Here is a 23,511-nt window from a genome sequence, read left to right as displayed (position 1 = left end):
GGACTAGTGAAATAAAAAGTGAAAATATAATAGAAATAGAATAGAATACAAATAGAAATACTGTGACAGTGATGACTAAAAACATTGGGCTGGAGGCAGAGTAAAGACTGTTGAGGGGGTGGTGGGGAATGACTATAGGGGGAGCAGCAGCATGATCATTGAGTGAAATAAAAACAAAAAGTAATAATATACATTTTAACAACATAATATACATGTTACCATCTAGGCTATCAAACTCGGTAATTGTTTCAGTTCTCCACAATTAGCTCTCTCCAAAGTCTATAGATAATTTGTGAAGCTCTAATTCCCCATGTCATTAAAACAGTCATGCAAATGGACACTCTCCTAACATAATTAGCTCAAGTCTTTGAAAGAGGGTTCCTTATTGGCAATGGTATTGTCTCCTTTTTCTACTCTTTCAAATCCACAGGATGTACAAAGTGGTAAGATGTAAAAAGGAGTGGATTCTTGGAGCCAAAGTCAGACTCAATAAACCCATTGATGATCCCAGTTAAGAACAGAAAGGATCAGACTGTGGTTGTTAGCTGGTATTTGTATTTTTTAAAAGTTGGCCATTCATGATATCAAACTCCGGTGTGAGAAGCCATTGAGGTTAGACTAATTAGAGTACCACACTGCCACACATTTTCCGCAACATTCCCAGGGTGTCTGAGTGTGTGTGTGTGTGTGTGTGTGCGTGTGTGCGTGCGTGCGTGTGTGTGTGTGCGCGTGTGTGTGCGTGCGTGTGTGTGTGTGTGTGTGCGTGTGTTTTATTTCGCTTTTTGCCTCTCAATGCCAGGAACAGCTGGCAAGAGATCGATTTTCATCGTTTCCGACTGTGGCCAGGGCCACAGTCCTTATTCGGAAGGATTAAAGTGGCAGGATTCGTGGAATTTTCCCCTCCTGTTCGCACCATGATTCTCTCTGAAGCCCCTCGGACTCTTTAGAGGAAACATCGCATATGGTCTAATGAGCAATGGGAAAGCCTCTAGCTCACATATTAAATTTCCCCCACAATACTAAGCAGAGCACAACCCAGCCCTCTCACACCCTCATTAACATGTGTGCCCTCTCCCTATTCAAAACAGCCTGTCCTTACTTTAGCCAGGTGCTTCCCTTCTTAGCTTTTACTCCATGCTGTCGAGGCAGTCACTCTGACTTAGCATTGATGGTGAGTCATGAGGAGGAGTTAGACATAATATTTAAGACATAATATAACTTTCTCAGTTAATGGTTGAGCTTCTTGTCCTTGTTCCAGTATCAGGAACATCATCAATAAGGAAAAATAAGTGACAGACGGAATCACATTTAAATACTCAGGTGTCCATACTACCTGCAAGTGTACACCAACGATAGGTCAGGTTTACTGCAACTTCATTTTAAGGTGTCCTCATTAAAGTATAAATATATATGTAATTACACTGTAACAAGTATTGTAATTAATTGTCATAATTAATAGTTACACTACTAACAACATTAATGAATTAATTAATGAATGACATTTTTTGAATGAATGAAGGAAATTGTATTTTTGTGTCAAATTGCCAACTGGCAACCCATCCCTTATGGGATTAATTGAGACATAAACAAACATAACAATAATTCACTATGGTAATTCAATTATAATTATTCTTCCGGTGTTCTCTGCATTGAGAAATGTTTTTCTCAATTTTTCATGTTTTTAGTCAATATGTCCCACTCATACATTTTCATCATGTTGGGCTAAATTATAGAACTCCGGGATGCGACTCTGGGATGCTGGCCTTCCAGGCAGAGTTTCTCTGTCCAGTGTCTGTGTTCTTTTGCCCATTTTCTTTTTTTCTTTTTATTGGCTAGTCTGAGATATGTCTTTTTCTTTGCAACTCTGCCTACAAGGCCAGCATCCCGGAGTCACCTCTTCACTGTTGACGTTGAGACTGGTGTTTTGTGGGTACTATTTAATAAAGCTGCTAGTTGAGGACTTGTGAGGTGTTTGTTTCTCAAACTAGACACTCTAATGTAGTTGTCCTTTTGCTCAGTTGTGGACCAGGGCCTCCCACTCCTCTTTCTATTCTGGTTGGAACCAGTTTGTGCTGTTCTGTGAAGGAAGTAGTACCCAGCGTTGTACCAGATCTTCAGTTTCTTAGCAATTTCTCGCATGGAATAGCCTTCATTTCTCAGAACACGAATAGACTGCTGATTTTCAGAAGAAAGGACTTTGTTTCTGGCCATTTTGAGCCTGTAATCGAACCCACAAATGCTGATGCTCCAGATAGTCAGCTAGTCTAAAGAAGGCCAGTTTTATTGCTTCTTTAATCAGGACAACAGTTTTCAGCTGTGCTAACATAATTGCAAAAGTGTTTTCTAATGATCAATTAGCCTTTTGAAATGATAAACTTGGATTAGCTAACACAATGTGCCATTGGAACACAGGAGTGATGGATGCTGATAATAGGCCTCTGTACGCCTATGTAGATATTCCATTAAAAATCAGACGTTTCCAGCTACAATAGTCATTTACAACATTATCAATGTCTACACTGTATATCTGATCAATTTGATGTTATTTTTAATGGACAAAAAATGTGCTTTTCTTTCAAAAGCAAGGACATTTAGCAAGGACATTTAGCTAGCTAACCAACATCTGTAACAATGTATTTGAGAGACAACAAGTAGTTATTGTACAAAGGTATTTATGTTTTCAATAAACATTGGAGACGACATATAGCTTAGAATCTATCGCCAGTTTTGTACGGCGCGGTGCAGCGCAGCGCGGCTCGGGGCGGAACATATCGGACCAATTTTTCTCTCCATGTCCCTGGATTTCGGCCGCTGGCTCTGGACGTCCATGCCTGGATCTCGCAGCTAGCTAGCTGCTATCCGTGTGACTATCGGCTTTCGTCGATTCCGGAGCTAACATCAATTGTTCCGGAGCTAGCCAGCTGAAGAGCTCCATCAATCACTCCTGGGCTGCAGTCACCTATCCGGACCCGTTTTGCTGCCTACGCGGAGCCCCACCGGGCCTTCACGGCTGGACTGCCGACGTTGTCTACCCGAGGGAATTGTCCGGCTGGCTCCTCCGGCGCAACGTTGCCTGGGCGCCCATCTGCGGCCTGCTAGCCGTTGGCTATCTTATCGGCTGCTATCTGAATAGACAATCGGACAATTTTTATTTTATTTTTATTTATTTATTTATTTTTCTTCTTGGGCCTCTATAACCATATCTATTGTTTTTATTTTTTGTTGTTGTTGTGTGATTTGGATTAATCCCCTCTACCACACGGAAACCCACTAATCTACTGACGGAACGCAAGAGTTGGCTAATAACAGACCTCCATCCTATGCTAGCTTGCTCCTATGCTAGCTTGCTACCGATTTAGCTGTCTAAATCGCCGTGACCCCCAACCTACCTCTCCACTCACTGGACCCTTTTGATCACTCGACTGAGCATGCCTCTCCTTAATGTCAATATGCCTTGTCCATTGCTGTTCTGGTTAGTGTTTATTGGCTTATTTCACTGTAGAGCCTCTAGTCCTGCTCGTTATACCTTATCCAACCTATTAGTTCCACCACCCACACTTGCAATGACATCTCCTGGTTTCAATGATGTTTCTAGAGACAATATCTCTCTCTTCATCACTCAATACCTAGGTTTACCTCCACTGTATTCACATCCTACCTTACCTTTGTCTGTACCTTGATGTTATTTTATCGACCCCAGAAACCTCCTTTTACTCTCTGTTCCAGACGTTCTAAACGACCAATTCTTATTGCTTTTAGCCGCACCCTTATTCTACTCCTACTCTGTTCATCTGGCGATGTAGAGGTGAATCCAGGCCCTGCAGTGCCTAGCTCCACTCCTATTCCCCAGGCTCTCTCTTTTGACGACTTCTGTAACCGTAATAGCCTTGGTTTCATGCATGTTAACATTAGAAGCCTCCTCCCTAAGTTTGTTCTATTCACTGCTTTAGCACACTCTGCCAACCCGGATGTTCTAGCTGTGTCTGAATCCTGGCTTAGGAAGACCACCAAAAATTCAGACATTTTAATTCCAAACTACAACATTTTCAGACAAGATAGAACTGCCAAAGGGGGCGGTGTTGCAATCTACTGCAAAGATAGCCTGCAGAGTTCTGTCCTACTATCCAGGTCTGTACCCAAACAATTTGAACTTCTACTTTTAAAAATCCACCTCTCTAAAAACAAGTCTCTCACCGTTGCCGCCTGCTATAGACCACCCTCTGCCCCCAGCTGTGCTCTGGACACCATATGTGAACTGATTGCCCCCCATCTTTCTTCAGAGCTTGTGCTGCTAGGCGACCTAAACTGGAACATGCTTAACACCCCAGCCATCCTACAATCTAAACTTGATGCCCTCAACCTCACACAAATTATCAATGAACCTACCAGGTGACTCCCCAAAGGCTTAAACACGGGCACCCTCATAGATATCATCCTAACCAACTTGCCCTCTAAATACACCTCTGCTGTTTTCAACCAAGATCTCAGCGATCACTGCCTCATTGCCTGCATCCGTAATGGGTCAGCGGTCAAACGACCTCCACTCATCACTGTAAAACGCTCCCTGAAACACTTCAGCGAGCAGGCCTTTCTAATCGACCTGGCCGGGGTATCCTGGAAGGATATTGATCTCATCCCGTCAGTAGAGGATGCCTGGATATTTTTTTTAAATGCCTTCCTAACCATCTTAAATAAACATGCCCCATTCAAGAAATTTAGAACCAGGAACAGATATAGCCCTTGGTTCTCCCCAGACCTGACTGCCCTTAACCAACACAAAAACATCCTATGGCGTTCTGTATTAGCATCGAACAGCCCCCGTGATATGCAGCTGTTCAGGGAAGCTAGAAACCATTATACACAGGCAGTTAGAAAAGCCAAGGCTAGCTTTTTCAAGCAGAAATTTGCTTCCTGCAACACTAACTCAAAAAAGTTCTGGGACACTGTAAAGTCCATGGAGAATAAGAACACCTCCTCCCAGCTGCCCACTGCACTGAAGATAGGAAACACTGTCACCACTGATAAATCCACCATAATTGAGAATTTAAATAAGCATTTTTCTACGGCTGGCCATGCTTTCCACCTGGCTACTCCTACCCCGGTCAACAGCACTGCACCCCCCACAACAACTCGCCCAAGCTTTCCCCATTTCTCCTTCTCCCAAATCTGCTCAGCTGATGTTCTGAATGAGCTGCAAAATCTGGACCCCTACAAATCAGCCGGGCTAGACAATCTGGACCCTTTCTTTCTAAAATTATCTGCCAAAATTGTTGCCACCCCTATTACTAGCCTGTTCAACCTCTCTTTCGTGTCGTCTGAGATTCCCAAAGATTGGAAAGCAGCTGCGGTTATCCCCCTCTTCAAAGGGGGTGACACTCTTGACCCAAACTGCTACAGACCTATATCTATCCTACCATGCCTTTCTCAGGTCTTCGAAAGCCAAGCCAACAAACAGATTACCGACCATTTCGAATCTCACCATACCTTCTCTGCTATGCAATCTGGTTTCAGAGCTGGTCATGGGTGCACCTCAGCCACGCTCAAGGTCCTAAACGATATCTTAACCTCCATCGATAAGAAACATTACTGTGCAGCTGTATTCATTGATCTGGCCAAGGCTTTCGACTCTGTCAATCACCACATCCTCATCGGCAGACTCGACAGCCTTGGTTTCTCAAATGATTGCCTCGCCTGGTTCACCAACTACTTCTCTGATAGAGTTCAGTGTGTCAAATCGGAGGGTCTGCTGTCCGGACCTCTGGCAGTCTTTTTTGGTGTGCCACAGGGTTCAATTCTTGGACCGACTCTCTTCTCTGTATACATCAATGAGGTCGCTCTTGCTGCTGGTGAGTCTCTGATCCACCTCTATGCAGATGACACCATTCTGTATACTTCTGGCCCTTCTTTGGACACTGTGTTAACAACCCTCCAGGCAAGCTTCAATGCCATACAACTCTCCTTCCGTGGCCTCCAATTGCTCTTAAATACAAGTAAAACTAAATGCATGCTCTTCAACCGATCACTACCTGTACCTACCCGCCTGTCCAACATTACTACTCTGGACGGCTCTGACTTAGAATACATGGACAACTACAAATCCTAGGTGTCTGGTTAGACTGTAAACTCTCCTTCCAGACCCATATCAAACATCTCCAATCCAAAGTTAAATCTAGAATTGGCTTCCTATTTCGCAACAAAGCATCCTTCACTCATGCTGCCAAACATACCCTTGTAAAACTGACCATCCTACCAATCCTCGACTTTGGCGATGTCATTTACAAAATAGCCTCCAATACCCTACTCAACAAATTGGATGCAGACTATCACAGTGCAATCCGTTTTGTCACCAAAGCCCCATATACTACCCACCATTGCGACCTGTACGCTCTCGTTGGCTGGCCCTCGCTTCATACTCGTCGCCAAACCCACTGGCTCCATGTCATCTACAAGACCCTGCTAGGTAAAGTCCCCCCTTATCTCAGCTCGCTGGTCACCATTGCATCTCCCACCTGCAGCACACGCTCCAGCAGGTATATCTCTCTAGTCACCCCCAAAACCAATTCTTTCTTTGGCCGCCTCTCCTTCCAGTTCTCTGCTGCCAATGACTGGAACGAACTACAAAAATCTCTGAAACTGGAAACACTTATCTCCCTCACTAGCTTTAAGCACCAACTGTCTGTAACGGTTTTCTTCAGTCTCCTCCTCTGATGAAGAGGTAGAACAAGGATCGGACCAAAATGCAGCGTGTAGATTGCGATCCATGTTTTAATGAACAAACGTAAAACACGAATCAATACAAACACTACCAAATAAAGAACGTGATGAACGTAACGAAAACCTAAACAGCCTATCTGGTGAAAACACATAGACAGGAACAATCACCCACAAACAAACAGTGAAACCCAGGCTACCTAAATATGGTTCCCAATCAGAGACAATGACAAACACCTGCCTCTGATTGAGAACCATATCAGGCCGAACATAGAACTAGACAAACTAGACATGTAACATAGAATGCCCACTCAGATCACACCCTGACCAATCAAAACATAGAAAATACAAAGTAAACTATGGTCAGGGCGTGACAGTACCCCCCCCCCAAGGTGCGGACTCCGGCCGCAAAACCTGAACCTATAGGGGAGGGTCTGGGTGGGCATCTGTCCGCGGTGGCGGCTCTGGCGCTGGACGTGGACCCCACTCCATGACAGTTTTAATCCCCCTCCTAAACGTCCCTAAATAGGTTACCCACCACAATGATAACATGGGACAGAGGGACAGCTCGGGACAGAGGTAACTCGGGACAGATGGGTAGCTCAGCCCTGAGAGGAAGCTCAGCACTGAGAAGAAGCTCAGCACTGAGAGGAAGCTCAGGCAGGTGGTTAGATCCGGCAGATCCCGGCTGGCTGGCGGTTCTGGAAGATCCTGGCTGACTGGCGGATCCGGAAGATCCTGGCTGACTGGCGGATCTGGGAGAATCTGGACGACTGGCAGATCTGGGAGAATCTGGACGACTGGCAGATCTGGGAGAATCTGGCCGACTGGCAGATCTGGAAGAGTCTGGTCGACTGGCAGATCTGGAAGAGTCTGGTCGACTGGCAGATCTGGAAGAGTCTGGACGACGGGCAGATCTGGAAGAGTCTGGACGACTGGCAGATCTGGGAGAGTCTGGACGACTGGCAGATCTGGGAGAGTCTGGTCGACTGGCAGATCTGGAAGAGTCTGGTCGACTGGCAGATCTGGAAGAGTCTGGTCGACTGGCAGATCTGGAAGAGTCTGGTCGACTGGCAGATCTGGAAGAGTCTGGACGACTGGCAGATCTGGGAGAATCTGGTCGACTGGCGGATCTGGGAGAATCTGGTCGACTGGCAGCTCTGGCTGCTCCATGCTGACTGGCTGCTCCATGATGACTGGCAGCTCTGGCTGCTCCATGCTGACTGGCTGCTCCATGCTGACTGGCAGCTCTGGCTGCTCCATGCTAATTGGCTGCTCCATGCTGACTGGCAGCTCTGGCTGCTCCATGCTGACTGGCTGCTCTGGCTGCTCCATGCTGACTGGCTGCTCCATGCTGACTGGCTGCTCCATGCTGACTGGCGGCCCTGGCTGCTCCATGCTGACTGGCGGCCCTGGCTGCTCCATGCTGACTGGCGGCCCTGGCTGCTCCATGCTGACTGGCATCTCTGGCTGCTCCATGCTGACTGGCTGCTCCATGCTGACTGGCAGCTCTGGCTGCTCCATGCTGACTGGCTGCTCTGGCTGCTCCATGCTGACTGGCTGCTCCATGCTGACTGGCTGCTCCATGCTGACTGGCGGCCCTGGCTGCTCCATGCTGACTGGCGGCCCTGGCTGCTCCATGCTAACTGGCAGCTCTGGCGGCTCCTTGCAGACTGGCAGCTCTGGCGGCTCCTTGCAGACTGGCAGCTTTGGCGGCATCCTGCAGACTGGCAGCTCTGGCGGCTCCTTGCAGACTGGCAGCTCCATGCAGACTGGCAGCTCTATGCAGACTGGCAGCTCCTTGCAGACTGGCAGCTCCTTGCAGACTGGCAGCTCCTTGCTAACTGGCAGCTCTATGCTAACTGGCAGCTCTATGCTAACTGGCAGCTCTATGCTAACTGGCAGCTCTTTGCAAACTGGCAGCTCTATGCTAACTGGCAGCTCTATGCTAACTGGCAGCTCTTTGCAAACTGGCAGCTCTATGCTAACTGGCAGCTCTATGCTAACTGGCAGTTCTGAACAGGCGGGAGACTCCGGCAGCGCTGTAGAGACGGAAAGCTCTGACAGCGCTAAACAGGCGGGAGACTCCGACAGCGCTGGAGAGGAGGAGGGCTCCGACAGCACTGGACAGGCGAGGCGCACTGTAGGCCTGATGCGTGGTGCTGGCACTGGTGGTACTGGGCCGAGAACACGCACAGGAAGCCTGGTGCGGGGAGCTGCTACCGGAGGGCTGGGGTGTGGAGGTGGTACTGGAAAAACCGGACCGTGCAGGCGCACTGGAGCTCTTGAGCACCGAGCCTGCCCAACCTTACCTGGTTGAATGCTCACGGTCGCCCTGCCAGTGCGGCGAGGTGGAATAGCCCGCACTGGACTATGCAGGCGAACCGGAGAAACCGAGCGCAAGGCTGGTGCCATGTAAACCGGCCCAAGGAGACGCACTGGGGACCAGCTGCGTAGAGCCGGCTTCATGGCATTAGGCTCGACGCTCAATCTAGCCCGGCAGACACGCGGAGCTGGAATATACCGCACCGGGCTATGCACCCGCACTGGAGACACCGTGCGCACCACTGCATAACACGGTGCCTGTCCGGTCTCTCTAGCCCCCCGGTAAGCACAGGGAGTCTGCCCAGGTCTCCTACCTGGCGTAGCCATACTCCCTGTTAGCCCCCCCCCAAGAAATTTTTGGGGCTGCCTCTCAGGCTTCCAACCGCGTCGCCGTGCTGCCTTCTCATACCAGCGCCTCTCTGCTTTCACCGCCTCCATTCTACGGTAACCCTCCTCGCATTGCTCCAGCGAATCCCAGGCGGGCTCCGGCACTCTCCCTGGGTCGGCCGCCCACCTGTCGATCTCCTCCCAAGTAGTATACTCCATACTGTACTCCTCCTTGGGCTGTTCCTGTTGTTTCTTCTCCCGCTGCACCTTAGTGCGGCTACACTCCCCTGGTTTAGCCCAGGGTCCTCTCCCGTCGAGGATTTCCTCCCATGTCCAGAAATCCTTATTGCGCTTCTCCTCGCGCTGCTCCTGCCTGTTGACACGCTGCTTGGTCCGTTGGTGGTGGGTGATTCTGTAACGGTTTTCTTCAGTCTCCTCCTCTGATGAAGAGGTAGAACAAGGATCGGACCAAAATGCAGCGTGTAGATTGCGATCCATGTTTTAATGAACAAACGTAAAACACGAATCAATACAAACACTACCAAATAAAGAACGTGATGAACGTAACGAAAACCTAAACAGCCTATCTGGTGAAAACACATAGACAGGAACAATCACCCACAAACAAACAGTGAAACCCAGGCTACCTAAATATGGTTCCCAATCAGAGACAATGACAAACACCTGCCTCTGATTGAGAACCATATCAGGCCGAACATAGAACTAGACAAACTAGACATGTAACATAGAATGCCCACTCAGATCACACCCTGACCAATCAAAACATAGAAAATACAAAGTAAACTATGGTCAGGGCGTGACACTGTCAAAGCAGCTCACAGATTACTGCACCTGTACATAGTCCACCTATAATTTAGCCCAAACAACTACCTCTTTCCCTACTGTATTTAATGTATTTATTTATTTTGCTCCTTTGCACCCCATTATTTTTATTTCTACTTTGCACATTGTCCCATTGCAAATCTACCATTCCAGTGTTTTACTTGCTATATTGTATTTACTTTGCCACCATGGCCTTTTTGCCTTTACCTCCCTTATCTCACCTCATTTGCTCACATCGTATATAGACTTGTTTATACTGTATTATTGACTGTATGTTTGTTTTACTCCATGTGTAACTCTGTGTCGTTGTATGTGTCGAACTGCTTTGCTTTACCTTGGCCAGGTCACAATTGTAAATGAGAACTTGTTCTCAACTTGCCTACCTGGTTAAATAAAGGTGAAATAAAGAAAAAAATAATAATTACATGTTGTCAACAATCTAAGTCAACCTATCTGTTTTGCCCCATGGTTGTGCGCTTGTCATTTTTGTTAGTAAATAATCAACCCGTCTATAGAAATGATAGTGATCATAGATTGGAGAATGGTAGGGCTAGTAGGCTAATTGTAGTGTGTCTTTGCTAAATTGTCATACAGTCTTCTTCTTTACCACAGATTGCCACAAGGTCTCGAAAGACTCCAGGGTGGGAAAATGCTTACAAAAAGAAACAGATGAAGACACAGATGTTGTCAATTTCCATTGTTACTTTCCATGTTAAAGGATAGGTAGGATGAGTTTTTACTCACAACGTAGTGTGGTCAAAGACTTAGTAACTTAGTTGTAGTCACGGTGTGGTCGTTTATTTTCTTAAATCACTGAACACAACAGGTGTTTATTTAATACAGGCTTATGCATTATAGCTGAATTTCTTTGTTTTCGCCAAGGGAAAGTTCAATCAGTGACGTCATTGGCTGATTGAACCTGCTGTTTGCTGTCTGATCAAAAAATAATGATTTGTAGCAATTATTCTGGCCTTTGTGTTTCGATGATTGCGGGATCATGCTAGCAGCGAGTAGATATAGTTGTCCTTGTTCAAAAGAGCCATTGGACATGTCTCAACGAGGTTCCTATATGCCAGGACATTGTCGGATATCTAGGTTGTCTCATTTTCCCTGGCTTTGTAAAGACTACAGCCTGACAGGAACCATTAGTACCACTACAAGCCAAGCTAGCTATGTTTAGCTAGCTAGCTAGCTGTGTTTGCTATACCTAAAATGTACTGTAGTCTAACGTTATAGCTACAGTAGATAACTAGTCTAGGTAGCCACAATGCCTCTCATTAGGATCAAAACTGGAGACATATTTTAAGGATGATAAAGGAGAGAAAAGGAATGACTGGCTTGATGCCTCATATTAGTCTTGGAATAACTATACCTATGTGTTGTAGCTAGCTAGCTAGCTAACGTGTGTCTGTGAGATGTATCATATTTAACTTGTTTAGCGTAGGCCGTTTCCAACTTCACTCACTATTTGTAGCTGTATAGTCTTTTTGTTTGTGTTATAGGTCTTTGCTAGCTTAATGTTCCGTTTGGTAGCTAGCTAGCACTCACTCACATGGCTGGTAGCACAGTCATGGTAAGGGACATGAGGGAAGCTCTTTAATATTAGGTTTTTCTAAGTAGTGGGAACGCTCAGGAGCAGGCAATGTTTATAACTAATCTTTAGACATGTACTTTTCTTAAATGTAGTTTTGTAATTGACTAAAACAAGCAGATAACAATAAAAACGTTTTTGAAAAATGTCAAGTTTTAGGTGTGAGTCAATGGGGCAACCTAGGCTGTTTACCCCACAGGCAGGGCCGTGACTTTCTATCTAATACAGGCTGGGACAATAACTATAAAAATAGTTTTTAATTTTTAATTAAAAAAAAATATTCTTTAACTTATTTTCAGATATCTTCAGAACTACCCACAATTCACTGTTGTCAACGTCAGCTGGCTAACGTTAGCTACTAGCCATGCTAGCATGTAATTACATTCAAAAATAAAGAAGAAAGCATATAAATTCATGTGAAAAACTGCATTTCCTCTTCTCCTGTGCATTGTGTAGTGGTAGTCAAGCTAGCGAGTGAGTTGTAGTAGTTTTCCGTCGTCCACAGCTAATGTTCGTTTTCAATTCAGACCCAATAGCTTTTTAAAAAGTGAAATATACCAAGGAGGTGTGTTATTGCTGGGTGCAGTAATACCCACAAGGAAAGGGGTTTCGACTAATTTGTGTCCCAAAAATGAGAAGCTAGCATTAAAATGGGACCAGTTTGTCTGGTTGAAGCGAGCGGATTGGAGTAAGGGAACAGTGGGCACGTCTACTGTATGCAGTGCTCATTTCATCCCAAAGGACTTTGATGGCTACAACCAGTGGAAGGCAAAATTTGGAATGAGGCCCCGACTGAAACCAGGTGCTGTGCCGAGCGTGAATGTGAAGCCTGCAACCTCTGTTTCCTACCAACCTACCGGTACATTGTGAGTGTCAGCAGTGATAGAGATAAACCACTTAAATTCAATTTGGATTTACCTTACTATATTGCTATTCAATTAACTGACTCTCCCTCGGCTGGTAAAAATGCCTCTCCCTCTGAAGTGCCTCACTTCTTGGCTTTTCTTTGGTAGCTATCTCATCTGTCTATCAGTAAGTTCTGTGGGTTCTTACCTGTGCTAGACTAGTTAGTGTTGTTCTCTGGCTTACTACTTAGCTATGTCAACCGTGGGGTTGGCTAGCTAGGCTAGCAGGCTAAAATAACTAACTTTAGCTGGCTGGCTTGCTGGTTAAGATAACTGTATATACCAGTAGTTAACATTTTTTGATAACTGATTAGATGGCGTTATGTATTTCCAAAATGTTTACTTTAATTTAGCTGTAATCTAGGTGCTGATAGTGCCTGTGTCACATTCTGACCCTAGTTCTTGCGTTATTTGTTTGTTTTAGTTGGTCAGGACCTGAGTTGGGTGGGCATTCTATGTTTTGTGTTTCTAGGTTGGTTTTCTGTGTATGGAACCTAGTATGGTTCTCAATCAGAGGCAGGTGTCGTTAGTTGTCTCTGATTGAGAATCATACTTAGGTAGCCCGGGTTTCACTGTTGTTTTGTGGGTGATTGTTTCCGTGTCTGTGTTTGTTCGCCACACGGCACTGTTTCGATTTTGTTCACATTTATTGTTTTGTATTCATTGAGTGTTCAGTTTATGTTTTATTAAACTATATGGACACTTACCACGCTGCACATTGGTCCTCCGGTCCTTCTCGCTACTTCTCCTCAGAAGAGGAGGAGGAAAACCTTTACAGAATCACCCACCAGCCAAGGACCAAGCGGGGTGGTAACGGGCAGCAGCAACAGCGGCCGAAAACACAAGACTCCTGGACGTGGGAGGACGAGTTGGACGGAAAAGGACCCTGGGCAGAGCCAGGGGAATATCGCCACCCCAATGGCATTCGCCCGACGGAGCGTGTCGGGGATTTGATGGCACCTGGGTCAGCTCTCCATACTCATCCTGAGGTGCATGCTAGTCGTCTGGTGAAGACTGTGCCAGCCTCACACACCAGGCCTCCTGTGCACCTTCCTAGCCCTGCATGTCCTGTGCCAGCTCAGCGCTACAGTGCTCCTAGCTGGGCTAACCGTGGCGGGCGTTGTACAGGTCAGGCACCGTGTTATGCGGTGGAACGCACGGTGTCCCCAGTACACGTGCTTAGCCCAGGGGGCTACATCCCAGCTCCCCACATCTGCCGGGCTAGGGAGAAGATCCAGCCAGGACGGATGGTGCCAGCCCTGCTCTCAAGATCTCCAGTACGCCTTCACGGTCCGGTCCATCCAGTGCCACCTCCACACACCAGCCCTCCGGTGGCAGCCCCCCACACCAGGCTGTCTCTGCGTCCTTTGGCTACAGGTGCCCCCGCCTGTCCAGCGCTGCTAGAGCTTTCCTCCTCTCCAGCGCCGCCAGATTCTCCCGTCTCTCCAGAGCTGCTAGAGTCTCCCGTCTCTCCAGAGCTGCTAGAGTCTCCCGCCTTTCCAGAGCTGCTAGAGTCTCCCGTCTGTTCAGAGCTGCTAGAGTCTCCCGCCTGTCCAGAGCTGCTAGAGTCTCCCGCCTGTCCAGAGCTGCTAGAATCTCCAGCCTGTCCAGAGTTGCTAGAGCCACCAGTCTGTCCTGAGCCGCCAGAGTTGCCAGTCTGTCATGAGCCACCAGAGCCACCAGTCTGTCATGAGCCGCCAGAGCCACCAGTCAGCATGGAGCCGCCAGAGCCGCCAGTCAGCATGGAGCCGCCAAAGCCGCCAGTCAGCATGGAGCCGCCAGAGCCGCCAGTTAGCATTGAGCCGCCAGAGTCAGCATGGAGCCGCCAGAGCCGGCAGTCAGCAAGGAGCCGCCAGAGCCGTCAGTCAGCCAGGAGCCGCCAGAGCCGTCAGCCAACCAGGAACTGCCAGAGCCGTCAACCAGCCAGGAGCTGCCAGAGCCGTCAACCAGCCTGAGCTACCTGAGATACCCCTCAGTCCTGAGCTGCCCCTCAGGCCGGAGAAATTTGTCAAGTCCAGAGGTGTCCCTCAGTCCTGTGGGCCTATTTATTAGGGTTCCCAGGTCAGGGTCAGCGGCAAGGGTCGCCGTTCCTAGGAGGCCACAGAGGCGGACTAAGACTATGGTGTAGCGAAGTTCGCACCTTGGAGGGGGGGGGGGTACTATCACGTTCTGACCCTAGTTCTTGTGTTATTTGTTTGTTTTAGTTGGTCAGGACGTGAGTTGGGTGGGCATTTTTTGTGTTTCTAGGTTGGTTTTCTGTGTTCGGCCTAGTATGGTTCTCAATCAGAGGCAGGTGTCGTTAGTTGTCTCTGATGGAGAATCATACTTAGGTAGCCTGGGTTTCACTGTTGTTTTGTGGGTGATTGTTTCCGTGTCTGTGTTTGTTCACCACACGGTACTGTTTCGGTTTTGTTCACGTTTATTGTTTTGTATTCATTGAGTGTTCAGTTTATATTTTATTAAACGATATGGACACTTACCACGCTGCGCATTGGTCCTCCGATCCTTCTCGCTACTCCTCCTCCTCAGAAGAGGAGCAGGAAAACCTGTACAGCCTGGCTGACTCATATAGTGCTAACATAACATTAGCAGGCTATTAGGGTAAACATTGACTGGCTAGTAAGCTAGCAACCTTGCAAGCTGATTTGTAACAATAAATTCAAAAACATTTTTCAGCATTACTTCGGCATTATTCAGAATTCTGATGGGTTTTATGTAATAACTCCAAAAATAGAAAAGTGAGGTGTCGCTTTGCTTTGGGACTTTTGATGCATATACTTATGCAAATCCATATGTTACACGTGGTTTAGTTAATGCTACCTACCCTTTGAAAAGGGGAAAAAGACAATGCTGTTTTTTCTGAATTAGCTAGCTAGGCTACACACCATACTATAGGCTGTAGATTTGAGTCACAACTATTAAAATCGTTATTTTATGTTATTGAGTTGACTTATATCTTTGTTTATTCTAATTAATCAAATTATTAATACAACAATATAAATCCTCATTATTTTGTAAGAAATGTAAGGTATTTTTAAATGTTGCAATTAAGTTGACTGAATTAGATGCTCATATTTAGTTTGTTTTCACTGGGTAATGAGTAGTAAATAAGTATATGGTAATTGTTCATGGGTAACTATGTACATAGGTGACGTACTATGTAGGTACACAAGAATTACAATTACAATAAGTAGCCCTTAAGATACACTTCGTTTTAACTAGCTAAATCTTGTTTAATTACATTGTAATTATTCAGATAGTACATGTACTCTGTGGTGTACTAGTGGGTTTATCCTCCCACTTGGACGGCAAGGAGCTTCAGGTTGTCATAATGGGCAACAACACATTAATTATAAGTAATTTTTGAAATTACAATCTGGGATGACATTTGTATGGTAGACCCCAGTCAGTGAGGTTGACCTATATCTGATCTGTTTTTGTCAACTCAACCAAATTCACCCAGATTATACACTTTTGGGGTGCAGCTGCTAGTGACAACATTGAGTGGAGAATTTGTTGAACAGTGCGTATTCATGTGTAGGTAATTAGAGCCTATTGAGCCACCAACCTTTCCAACCTTGGACACCTAGCGCTTCTGTCCACGAGAGATTCAAATTTTGTGACAGTTGGTACTGAACCAGATGCAGCTGAGAAGAAACGAAACAAATGGTGGACACGTGCCCATTTGTATCAAGCATGGTAACGAGCATTTGTTGTTTCACCTGTAATTAGACTGCAATTACCGCCTGTTACATGTTGTTATTACAGAGTCATTACAATTAACTACAATACTTGTTACAGTGTAATCACACATGCAATTACACTGTAATAGGAACCCTTAAAACGAACTGTTAGCAAGTTCTAGTTACAATAAACAGAAATAAACTCGTATTTTAGGGACTAAACAATAAATACTATAACGTGGACATTGCTGAGGCCAATTTGTAAGGTCTTTACAAGCAGCTAGTTGCCTGTAAAATAATTTATCCTACCCAATTCAAGTTCAACCTAGTCCTTCTCTGGCCAGTGAGTGACAGTTTCCCCTCTCTCAAATGGGTTTAAATCCTTTCCACAACATATTCTAGAGGGGTGGAAGATTTTCTTCCTATGGGCCCAGTCCAAGTCAAATACTCATGAACTCATTGCAGAGGAAAGTCGCACATCAAACAGCAAGATGTTGCAAAGCTAAGCTGAAGGGAAATGTGGTAAACAGGACACACCTCCTCCCAGTGTAAACTGCACAGATGAAGAACGTTAAAACAGCAAACTGACACATAGCGAAGCAGACATATTTTAATGTGACTTCTCTGATTATACTTGTCACATTACCTTATTTCCTCAGGTTAAACGCAGTGTCATAGCCTGGAGGCTGCTCAACTGTTTGATGCCCTTAGCCACACACACCCTTCATTTCAACAGTGTGTCCTTTTCAAGTGAGATGTGAACATGGCTCATACATTGGCATGCCTGCCAACTATATTTCATGCTGACCTGACATGAGAAAAAAGGGAAAAGTATGAAAACGAGGTTGGCCAAGCATAATGATCCAATATGTATTTTGAACTGGACTAAGGCTGGCTGAGGAACATCAAACATTGTGTTGTGATTTTATTGGTCTCCCTACTCAGTGATTGGCTGTTGGGGTTTATCGTGTGGAGGTCGGTCTGACCTCGACAGCTGTTGTGCTCTGCTTAATTCGTAAGTTATGACCCATGACCTTGGACAGGATATGATTCGTGCCGACTTTCAGAGCTTTTGTAAATACATTGATTTGTTTTTCTTTTCGATCATTGTACCTCCACCATTGGCTAAAAAGAAAAACATGTTGAACCCCAATCAGTCAAAAAGAAAACTCTCTCCTCTCATTATTATTTCAACAAGCTATTTTTAGCCCCTTGGTGACACACAAATGAAGGCCTACTTAGCCCGTGTGGTTTTTGCAAGCTATCTTTCATTGGTTTGCCAGGCACTTTATCATGGCTGATGGATATTTAGGTGATTTGATTAGCAAATGCTTTAAAGAGCTGTGGGGATTTGGTCTGACTGCAACAATAACACGTTTCAGGTATTGATATCTGACCTGTGTGTTCAAAATCATCAGGACAGAACAGGAGGCTTTTTCAGACAGAACTGCACCTTGGAGTGGATTAGCAAAATTATGCAATTGATATCTGGCCACAAATCGTGTCCAGACCAGTACAAGAAGTGTTACATTTCAATATTCCACAGATCATTTAGTCATTTAGTATAATATTCCACTGAACTCTAAGAACATCACTGTAGAGTGGTGGTATCATATTGTATCTAAACACAAATATGAGAACACGAATCAGCTTCTATCTGGATCTCATACACAGTTGAATTAATTCAGATATCCCAACCATTTAGATTTTGGACTATCACTCCTTTGCTCACCTTTTGGTCTCAAGACTGTGCTACCTGCTCTCTTCAACCCCACCTTCCCTCTCTCTGTCTCTCTGTCTCAGTCCCTTCCATCTCTCTGTCTCAGTCCCTTCCATCTCTCTGTCTCAGTCCCTTCCGTCTCTCTTTCTCAGTCCCTTCCGTCTCTCTGTCTCAGTCCCTTCCGTCTCTCTGTCTCAGTCCCTTCCGTCTCTCTGTCTCACTCCCTTCCGTCTCTCTGTCTCAGTCCCTTCTGTCTCTCTGTCTCACTCCCTTCCGTCTCTCTCTCTCAGTCCCTTCCGTCTCTCTCTCTCAGTCCCTTCCGTTTCTCTGTCTCAGTCCCTTCCATCTCTCTGTCTCAGTCCCTTCCATCTCTCTGTCTCAGTCCCTTCCATCTCTCTCTCTCTCTCAGTCCCTTCCATCTCTCTTAGATCCAGCTTCTTCCCTCAGCTGTTCCATACTCAGGTCCACTGGGATTGATACAATATTTTCCGACCTCAATTAGCAGAGTGCCTGTTGACTAATTCCGACTGTTTCTGCACCTGAGAGGTTGGAAGCATGGTCTGGAAAAACTGAGTGGGGCGAGGGCGTAGTAGGGCTGTCGGGGCAAATGTAGCCGTGTTGACAGACCGTAAGGGCAACACAGAGGACAAGGAGGGGCCTCGCACTGGACAGTATTCAGGGCTCTGCTGAGCTGTGCTTCCCCACTCACACCAGCAACATTAAATCGTGTGGGAAGGAGCAAGGAGTCTGCTGTGGGTGAGTGGTGTGAATGTGTAAGTTTGTGTGTGTGTGCTTGCGTGCCTGCGTGCATATGCATTTGCGCGTGCGTGTGCTCATGTGTGATGTGCTCACAGAAAGTGAGATTTATGTTTGGATAATAAAGTAATTGCTGTTTTCTTCATCTTGTATTAGACACTTGAGAAAATCAACTGAACACAAAAATCTACTCTGCCAGCCAAGCCACTTAAAGATAATGTTCTCTCTTTTCACCGGGACAGTTGTACTGCGGCTGCACTCTTGTATCTGTGTCAATGGAAGCTCATTACAAATGCAGAGCTTCCTCCCAGTCGTCCCTCTCCAATCTATAGCACAGTGACCGTATCAGTATCAAGGAATTCTCTAGGTAAAGATTGTTTAAGTCGAATTGAAAAAGCCTTTACGCAATGGCCTGTGGTGACACAGAACCCAAACTAGACCTCAGAATAGACCGAACCAGATTGTCTCATTGTGAGGTATGACCACATCAAGACCACACGGTCCCTTGAACTAATTTCAAGGCAAAGCCTGAATGACCACTGGTTTGGCAGGGTGCTGCTGTATGTGTACAGGTAGGTACACACCCTCACTGTGCTGTAGTGTTCATAGAGAATCTTTCTTTCCAGGGCAGGAAATGAGAGGATCGTGGTTAAAGACAGCATTGCATTTGGGGGCAGCACATTTTCATGGGGAACCACTCTGTACAACCGACTAACCACTTCTGACAAGATCATGGAAAGCCACAAATCTTCCAATCCAGATGCATCACTTTTCCTGCTTTCTAAGGGAGCATGAAAAAGTTTCAGCTAGCTACAGTCCTCTTATTAAGTTCCCTTGTCATGCCAATTCAACATTTCTACTGCTGCAGCCAATGAATTTAAAGGTCCAATGCAGACATTTTTATCTCAGTATCAAATGATTTCTGGGTAACAATTAAGTACCTTACTGTGATTGTTTTCAATTAAATTGGTCAAAAAAGAAATACAGATGGCTTCTTTGCAAAGGCCAATTGCTCAAGCAAGAATTTTGCTAGGACTTTCCGGGAGTGGTCTGAGTGGGGAGGGGAAAACTGAAAATGAGCTCTTATTGTAAGCATTTCACTGTTAGTCCACACCTATTGTTGACGAAGCATGTGATGAATACAATTTGATTTGATTGATTGGCAGAGAGGTTTGGAACTCTTATTGGCCTATTAACTAATTTACTACATGTTGATGTCACCATGAAAGGCCAAAACTCAATCCCACCAAAACAGGCTGACATTTCTGGCAGTCTTTTCAAACAGCTATTACCCTGAAAGGACATTATCATAATTTTCACAGTATTGTTCCAACCTAATAGTGTGGAAATATATATAAAACACAGGAAAATCACGTGCTTGACTCAGCAAAACTGAGTTTTGTAGTCATGGCTGCATCACATCGTAAATTAAGGTTGGGTTGGTTTCAACCCTGCCCACATGCCCACAACTGGCAGCACACAAGTAATCATCAATTTGGCGTGCAGATGCACGCGACCTGATCGTAATGCCTACGGTAAATTTGGGTTAAGTTTAGATATCCCTATGGGGCTAGTTAGGGAGCATCGGTAAATTACAAAGAATTTTGCATACAAATATTGAAAGAATTTAATGAGAACTGAAAGGTGTGCAAAATGAAAATATTGTCTTATTTACATTGTGTAATTTATTGACGGTCCCTAACTAGCCCGAAGATAGGCTATCTAAAGTCAAACCAACTTTGCCACCTTCGCACACCAGCCAGCTGAAGCTAATTGGCAGAAGATTTGGCTAACTCTTTCCACCTGTGAACACACATGAGACACCCACATCAAACCACACGCCGAAACCAACTCACATTGGTGAGGAAGTTCCGCCTCCCTTTAAAGTGTCAAACATAGATAGTTACATTTAATGATTATATCTGACATCTAAACCACCAATATGAAAATTTGAATCCCCATTTGAGGGAAACGATTTTGAATTGTGATAAATCAAGTCAATGTGAATTTATGTTGGCGTGTGTGTGAGGTATAAAACTGTCTGCCAGGTGAGTAGTCTAGTTAACAAATGTTAACAAATGTCACCAGACGGTTATAAGGCTGTACACAGTGGCAGACTGACTGGGCAGTCCCTGCTGTTACCTCGGTAGCATGGAAAAAACCTGACTCACCCACTGGCGTAAAAAGGCTTTAACGACAAAATGGATAAATATAACCGTCAAAGGTGTAAACGTCTCAAGGCTGTCCAGTGGCCACTGGGAAGTCAGTTCATGACCAGCGACAACTTGTCTGACCTGGTCAAAGGTCTGAAAGACACCATTGATTGAGATCATGGAGTGAGTGACACCAGTGCACGTCCCTCCTCTCAAGTGTCCTTATTACTAACATCAGATACAGTGCTGTCCAATCTGGAAAAACTAGGACAACTGAACATACTGAGATGAGATGGTAGCAGGTGATGAGGTCTGATCTGTTTAAGGCATTTTTGGAAGATCCTTGATGATACTGTAGGTATGTGTTAGGAGATTTATCACGTTGCATGGGTATGTGGAAATTCTCTGACTGTCTACAATAAATTAAACACTGTTGGCAAGCCCAGTACACTTGCTGTACACAGATGTGAAGCCAGCTCTCTGATCTGATCTGAAGTTTTCACACACACAGGATCGGTGTTAGATTGATTCTGGGTCTGTACTTAACAGTTCAAATCACAAAGGCTCCAAATTATCCCGACTATCCCCTTAAAGAGCGCTAAACAAACTTGGTGAGAAAACAGTGAAAAATTGAAAATTGCTGTGCCCATGTAAACTGTGACAGAAATGGTTTGTGGGTACATCTGCCCCTTGCAACTAGAGAACTTTCAACACAGTTTTGACATGTTAAGCCCCTGTGAAATTGAAGCTTTTTCCCAAGCCCAGTTTGCACGACCAACTGATGCACAATGTCTTTCCTCAAGTCTGCCTTGCTGTAAACACAGTGCCGGGGTTCCCATGAGGAGACTTAAACCACACTATGGAATTCCCAGCTTACCTAGCAACGTCTACCGCTCCAAACACGGCACAAATAGGTGCAAAAGGCTGATACAAGCCAGTGAAACTCCTATGAACCGCTATAAAAGTAGCAAGATCAGAGAATTTACACCACCATAAAAGACAATAGGCACCCTATCCCTTCTCCGTCACATAGGAAAGATAGAAAGGGGAGATAGTGTCAGCTTACTCACTTTCAGCGTAGTTTTTCCGTCTGGTGCCATCCACCTTGCCTGTTTTGTCGATACAGAGAAAGAACTTGTTGGCGGAGTAGAGCCGCCGTAGTCGGACGTCGCCCTCTAGGTGATTGTAACTGCGTGTGTGCCGCTCCAGTGTCCATGAGCAGTTGATGCCTCTCGCCAGTACTTGGAGGGGTTCATGCCCTACCCCGAGCGGGCAGCCCCCCAGAGCTGTGCCAGCCACCAGGAGCAGGGTGAGGAACGCCAAGCGAAGGGATGCAGCACTGGGCAAGGGCGGAAGCCCAGCGTGGGCAGTGCCAATGGCAGCGAGGTCAGGACGGAGACTAGCGACGGGTGGCATCCATCTGCACATGGTGAGTCAGACTCCCAAGGTGCACATTGCACAGGCAGTATGCATGCTGGCTGGCTGGAGACCCGGGCTGTGTGGTCCAGGTGAGTGGTCGCTCTCTGAGGGTGGGAAGGGGTGATGATCGAGGGAGCAGCAGACCCTGTCACTGAGGATCAGAGCAGAGAGGAGCCTGGGCTTCCAAACAACAGAGCAGAGAGGAACCTGGACTTCCAACCAGTCCTTATTCCCAGATGAGTTTGTTTCTTAATTTGTGTGTCTGATGAGGATCTCCTCTTCTTTGTATTTCAGCTTTTATTCACCGGAAAACAATTCACTTTGTAAATCCATTGCCAAAAGCAATCTGTTCTTTTTTGTTGTTTCCTTGTTCTCCGAAAGCTTGTTCTGTTCCTTGGCTTGCGTCCTTCTTTTACGGCTGCAGAGTCAGTCAGTGTCCTGTCTTGCGATGTGTGCACCTTGCGATGCTCCTCTCTCCAGCTGGACTGGAATAAGGTGCTTGTCTGTGCTGCTGACCCGTGGCTGAGAATGAGTTGAATGAGGAGAGAGAGTGAATGTGTGCATGTGTAAGTGTGTGTGAGGGTGTGATAGGGAGAGAGAGTCACAGAAAGAGTTAGTGTGTGTGTGTGTGTGTGTGTGTGTGTGTGTGTGTGTGTGTGTGTGTGTGTGTGTGTGTGTGTGTGTGTGTGTGTGTGTGTGTGTGTGTGTGTGTGTGTGTGTGTGTGTGTGTGTGTGTGTGTGTGTGTGTGCGAGAGCGAGAGAGAGAGAGAGAGAGAGAGAGAGAGAGAGAGAGAAAGAGGAGAGAGTGAAAGAACGAGGGAGACAGAGTTAGTGTGTGTGTGTGTGTCTGTGTATATGTGAGTGAGGAGAGGCAGAGTGAGAGGGAGGCAGAGGGTTGAGAGACAGTGTGTGTATGAGGGAGAGAGAGAGACGGAGGCAGCAGCTCGTGAGTGAGCGAGCGAGCGAGAGAGGCAGTCAGTGAGTGTGCGTCAGGTCTGTCTGTCTGTATAACGCAATGAAGCAGTAAATTAATGTCCTCACTCTCCCTGTGCAGCCAGTCCTTTCTCCTGTGTAGAAT

General features: G+C 46.0%; 1 protein-coding gene across 1 annotated transcript in view; it reads right to left on the bottom strand.

Annotated features, from left to right (window-relative positions):
• LOC110524271 (fibroblast growth factor 10) overlaps window positions 1-23,055 on the bottom strand; it is a 57,040-nt gene extending 33,985 nt beyond the window's left edge. Inside the window, exon 1 of the mRNA XM_021603761.2 lies at window positions 22,085-23,055. Within this exon, the coding sequence (XP_021459436.1) occupies window positions 22,085-22,442 (358 nt within the window). The 5' untranslated portion in view covers window positions 22,443-23,055. The remainder of the gene's footprint in view (window positions 1-22,084) is intronic.
• Between the last annotated feature and the right edge of the window lie 456 nt (window positions 23,056-23,511).

The sequence above is a fragment of the Oncorhynchus mykiss genome, chromosome 5 (assembly GCF_013265735.2).
Source record: "Oncorhynchus mykiss isolate Arlee chromosome 5, USDA_OmykA_1.1, whole genome shotgun sequence".
NCBI lineage: Eukaryota > Metazoa > Chordata > Actinopteri > Salmoniformes > Salmonidae > Oncorhynchus > Oncorhynchus mykiss.
The sequence above is the reverse complement of the archived record's forward strand: the minus strand, read 5'-3'. Positions and strand labels throughout refer to the sequence as shown.